Here is a 5515-nt window from a genome sequence, read left to right on the forward strand (position 1 = left end):
TTAATATTGCAGTAAAACATCTGTTTATTCAAAGGTTAATTGAACTCTTCTTCAGTAAGTATATATTTGAATGATTGTATAATAATCATAGTTATTTAAATAAAATATCGGCATAGAGCCACAGTTTGTTCTCCAGATGGATACTTTGTTGCTCTTTTCTCCCTCGTCTCATATAAAGCTGACAGAATCTGCATAATACGAACAATAACAATGACGAGCCATAAACCCCTCTGTGACTCTTTACAACTGTAAATCTCGCAGTAGTTCACATCGCCTTGGAGAGGAACTACTGCGGTGTCAAGGTGGCCATGACACCGGAAAAAGGAAGATAGTACCTTCAAAATAAAACAAGTAGATAGATAACGAGATAGATGGTTTATTAACCCCGCAAGGGGACATTTGTTCACTACAGCAGCATTATGATATAGGTAACTAAAATAACAGTAAAAATATTAAATATAAAAATGCACAATATATACAATTGAATAGAATAATATTAAATAAACTAACTAAACAATAGTGCAGTGTATAATGCAAACACTAGTATTCTATACGATCTATTATATATTATGTGTGTCTGCCACATTGAGATGGATATTACAATATGCCTCTTATTATTTACTCGCGTCAATGAGAACAAATAAAAATGTAAATAGACTTTAAAGTAAGTTATTGTTTTATTTTGAAGGCCGTCAACCGGAAACGCGTTGCTACACGTTAAGTAACTTGACAGCAGCGGTACCGTTGGCAGCAGCGGTGCCTAGCACCCCAACCACCGGCTGAAATATCACCGCTCCCTCGGTGTGTGCGTGTGTGTGTGTGTGTGTGGGGGGAGCGCCGTCACACCCGGTCCGGAGGTGTGTGTGTCATATTAACAGGTGACCGCACTGAAACTGACCGGGTCGCAGGTTTGTTCCTTCATGTGAGTAACCCTCCTGCAGGAGAAGAGAGAAGACGAGGCTCTGGTCTCACCGCCAAACTCCATTCAAAAATATGTCGTTTTATGTTCGCTTGCTTTTTCCGGAAACGTGCACAGAACGTATGACTCGTTGCACAGTAACTGTGATTCGTTGGACTGTCATGCGTCATTCGGCTTACATGTGATCAATAAACGCGTCTTTAATTCTGAGCAATAATCGTATTGTGGCTTCGGTCGCACTGAGGAGTGATGAGGTGAAATTTCGGGAATATCGGATGAACCCCGCGTGTTTTTAAGAAATGTCAGCGTGGAATTGGCGCCGAATTGTTGAGCTCCTCACATGTAATGAAACGTTTTAACTCAAACTGTTAAACACGCAGTTTTATCGGCGGGTAAGTCAACATTTAAATTGCCCGATTTTTCAGGTGAAGTCTGGCACGGTGCACTTCAGGCGATTCAGACTGGATCCCATGACATCATTGCATGGGCTTTCCCTCAGCAAACGGTTGCTGTTATTTTGGTCCCACCCCCCCCACGCACACAACCCCAGTCGTTTTTTCACGATGTGACGGTAACATTCATGCAGTCGCTCCACGGACTCGACGTACATTCTTCTGAATTCATGCTGTAAATCCTGCACTAAATGAGATTTCTGTTGTGGTCGGATGTTGTCATGAAGGCAGGAAGCTGCTCCGTCCCCGTTGAACGAGCACCCTCATGCATTATTTGTGAAGCTTCTATATTTCACATCACTTTTGCCATCACAGTCATTTTGTATTATTTATAATGCATCACGTATTAGTCGAGGCAGCTCTGCTGTCCTGTATTGGTCTGTCCTCCCAGTGTTTCCACTGATGACTCCAACGCTACACTTACTCTCATGTTTCCATTCAAACAGAATTAATTCAGCATATTAATAGTGATACTCTGCTCGAGGCCACGCTGGTGGTCGTCCCACGTGGCCGAGCGTTCTGTTGTTGTAATCTACTACAATGACATTCGAGAGAGGCGGTTGAGATTAGATTACGTTGTCCTGTTGCCACACAGTAATGGGTTATCTAGGCACATTTCCTCCTGATCGCTATCCAAACGCACAGCTCTGTCTGTCTGGTCGTCTCCTCCTGCAGCGTCCTTCCTCGTTTCCTCACCGCTAATCCCTCCTCTGTCCTCGTGCTTACCTGTCTGCACGGCTTCTACACTGGGCTGGAAGTCATGGAGGAAATATGAAGTTTAAGGACATGTTTTAAAATTCTCTTAATAAGAGGTAAATGTGTTTTCTACATCGTCTTACAAGATGTTGTTCAGTCTGACTGGACCGGAACCAAAACTGGTGAACCTGTTAAGATATTTTCTACCCGGAAACCTAACTAAACCAGGAAGGAAAGAACATTTTGCGATCATGATGGCACCCAAATTAGTTCTGGAAAGTGACCAAAAAGTCAGATAAAACACAATAAAATATGGAAAGATAAATCATGAAAATATGTAGAATATCACTGCACTATTTTTCCTGTTTTACGACCTTATTATTTCAAGTAATTTTTGTGTTCGATGCATTTGCTTTGAGTTCATATTGCTAGTTTGAGAAACTGATATTTAATGGCTCGGAACCAGGCGGCAACCTCTGGTTCTGAAAAGTGAAGTCAATGCTTCAAGTGTTAAAGCTGCATTCTCTCTAGTGTCCACCAGGGGGCGACTCCAGCAGGGGATGCTTTAGGGTGGGGCTACACAGTGATTGACAGGTCTCTGCCAGAGACGTATACGATGAGTGACGTCACGACAACTGCATCCACTTCTTACATACAGTCTATGCTTGGAACACTAGTTAACAGTTTGTTTGAATTCTTCAGTTTGAGGATAATTCAGACTTCCAATCCAGACTCGGTTGCCCAAGAGACTAAACGTAACCCTGTTATTTTCTGTCTTCTTTCCCTTCAGACACGGAGAGCTACGTCAATGGGAATCCCCAGGCCAGCCCGGCCCAGTCTCCCCCAGCTCCTGGAGCCAGAGTCCAGTCTGAGCACAGTGCGATCGTCAGCTCCATCGAGAAGGACCTCCAGGACATCATGGACTCTCTGGTGATGGACGACCCCCAGCCGTCTTCCTCGGAGGGCAGAAAGCCCGCCGGAGGCCCATCCATTGCCCACTCCCCACTGTCGCCCATGGTCAACGGCGGTGGTCGGTATCTGCTGTCCCCTCCCACCAGCCCCGGCGCCATGTCTGTTGGGTCCAGCTACGAGAACACATCGCCTCCCTTCTCCCCCCTATCCTCCCCCTCGGCAGCCAGCAGTGGGAGCTTCACAAGCCCGTCTCCTAGCGGAGGACCCCAGGACCAGAGTTCTTGTCTGCTGCCGCCAGTGCCTGTACGCTCCTCTAGCTACAACTTCACCACCGCCCAGCCTCCGCCCGTACCCCAGCCGCGGACCATACTGCTGAGCTTCAGCAGCGGTGGGGTGGGCCAGAAGGTTCAGGATAGCCCCCGGCTGCAGAGGAAGGTCCTAAAAGAGGCCCCTCAGAGCCCCAAGCCGAGCCGCAGAGGACTAGGCCAAGAGGGGTCAGAGAGCCCTCGACTTCTGTCCTCTAATGAATCTCTGAGTGGCAGAAACATTGTGCCAAGTAGCCCCAGACACACTCCCAAATTCCCCACCTGTCCATCCCCGTCTCCCTCCAGTCCCAGGACCAAGACGACCACGGTGCTCCAGGAAAGGCCTGCGAGCCCTTTCAGAGACCAGACCAGTCTAGCTGATTGCATCTCCAGGCAGCTTTCCCAACCCGCCAGAGCCTTCCAGCCGCCCTTGGACCCCATCGTCCACATCATTCAAGGATCACCGCTCCAGCAGCATCATCCTCGTTCGCTGCAGCCCCCCGAAAGCCCTCGCATGGCCAGGAGGAACATGGAACTGAACGGCAGCGGCAGCAGTATGAGGGAGCTGCCGCCTCTTAGCCCCTCCATGGCTCGGAGAGGGGTCCCGGTACTTCCGGGAGCGATCCCTACCTTGAGGACTCCGGAAAGCCCCTCGAGTTTGGGCAAGCTTATCCCAGAGAGCCCCAGGCTCCGACGCAGGTCCGGATCCACATCGGAGGAGCCCACGTGCGGCAGGGGGATCCGAGCCCGCAGTCCGTCGCCGACCTCCATGATGATGGAGGGTGGCGGTGGTGGATCGGGAGCACGCAAGGCGAGCTTTGGGAACTCCCTGTCGCCCGCTTACAGTCTGGGCTCCCTGCCCGGCTCGTCTCCCCTGTCGAGCCCCAGGAGCCACAGGAAAATGTCCGCGGGGAGGCCGCACCCCGGGATGAGGGAGCGGAAGAACAGCATCTCGGAGATCAGCGACAATGAGGACGAGCTGCTGGAGTACCACCGACGACAGCGAGAGGAGAGGCTCAGAGAGCAGGAGATGGAGAGACTGGTGAGTCTGGATCACACGACAAACTGTTATTTAGTTTGTATTTAAAGAAGAACACATTTACCCGATACGTCACAGGGTTTGAACCCTCGTCTTGCTCATGACTTTGGGTCAGTTTTACAGTCGAGTTTTGTTTCTGATGGCATCATTCCATCAGGGTGTTCAGGTTAAGACGGATACTTTAATGCTGGTGTTATCATTCCACTAAAAATAGTGACGGTTCATCAACCTTGGGAGTGACGAAACTCAAGGTTTTCCTTTGAGGAAAACAAAACTTGTAGCTGCTTCTGTTCCAGTTCAGTTTTTTTTTGCTACATCGGCTGAAGAATATTTAAGATAAATAAGTGAACTTACCAAAGTCTTGTTTCTCAGAACTCATGACGGGAATGAGAAGATTGTTGAAACATTCATTTAGTTAATTTTGGTGTTTTGAGGTTCACAGAATGGGGAAAGCTACAAAATCTAGAAGTCACGGTTCGGTATGCTTTTGTTTCAGCGGGGAAACCAAAAATATAAATTATGAATTGATTTTTATCTACGGTGGCTCATTGGTCACAATTCTTACTGTAACAGTTAAGGCACTCACGTGCTGGGATATTGTTACTAAGAAAAAATAAATAACAGAAATGACAGAAGATGCTCATGTTTACTGGAACTATTCTACACGAGTAGTTTGTAAATATTGTTTCTTGTCCGAATGAGTCTGTTGGAACGAGTTTAATGCAGATTTGAATAAAGTAATAGATATGATTTCATATTTAGTTTGACAGAGAACACTTCAGTGTGTCGTGAGAGGATTAGAAGAAGACCTTCGTTAGTGTGATCGTCACTTGAACTTGTCTGCCAGTCTGAATGAAACTGGCGTGGTGTTTTCCGTTCCGTCACTTCCTGTTTCCTTCACCTACATTCCCCTGGGTCCTAAGCCCCTCCATGTACCAACGTATATTTATAACAAATACCACACATATTACGGTAATCAGCGTTGCATATGTGTCTGACCAAAATACCTTTTGTTGTTCAGTCTTTGTTCATCCTGCATCGCTCTTTTCTGTTCTTTAATGTAACGTTACTGGAGCGACAGAGCCTCTCCCAGCTGTTAGCAGACTGTTGTTAGCTAGCTGTACCCAGCATGCAGTTCGGCAGTGAAATTTTATAAATATACAATTATTAGTGTCACAAACTATTGTGTGTG

General features: G+C 47.1%; 1 protein-coding gene across 1 annotated transcript; it reads left to right on the forward strand.

Moving 5' to 3' along the window:
- Positions 1-698: 698 nt before the first annotated feature.
- On the forward strand, positions 699-5258 carry LOC116378657 (pleckstrin homology-like domain family B member 1). The gene is made up of 2 exons (XM_031840559.1): positions 699-922; positions 2858-5258. Exon 2 carries the CDS (start codon positions 2986-2988, stop codon positions 4369-4371), a length of 1386 nt encoding a protein of 461 aa, XP_031696419.1. The 5' UTR covers positions 699-922; positions 2858-2985; the 3' UTR covers positions 4372-5258.
- The last annotated feature ends 257 nt before the right edge of the window (positions 5259-5515 follow it).

This window comes from Anarrhichthys ocellatus, unplaced genomic scaffold, assembly GCF_004355925.1.
Source record: "Anarrhichthys ocellatus isolate YVR2014 unplaced genomic scaffold, GSC_Weel_1.0 scaffold2950, whole genome shotgun sequence".
In the NCBI taxonomy this organism is placed as follows: domain Eukaryota; kingdom Metazoa; phylum Chordata; class Actinopteri; order Perciformes; family Anarhichadidae; genus Anarrhichthys; species Anarrhichthys ocellatus.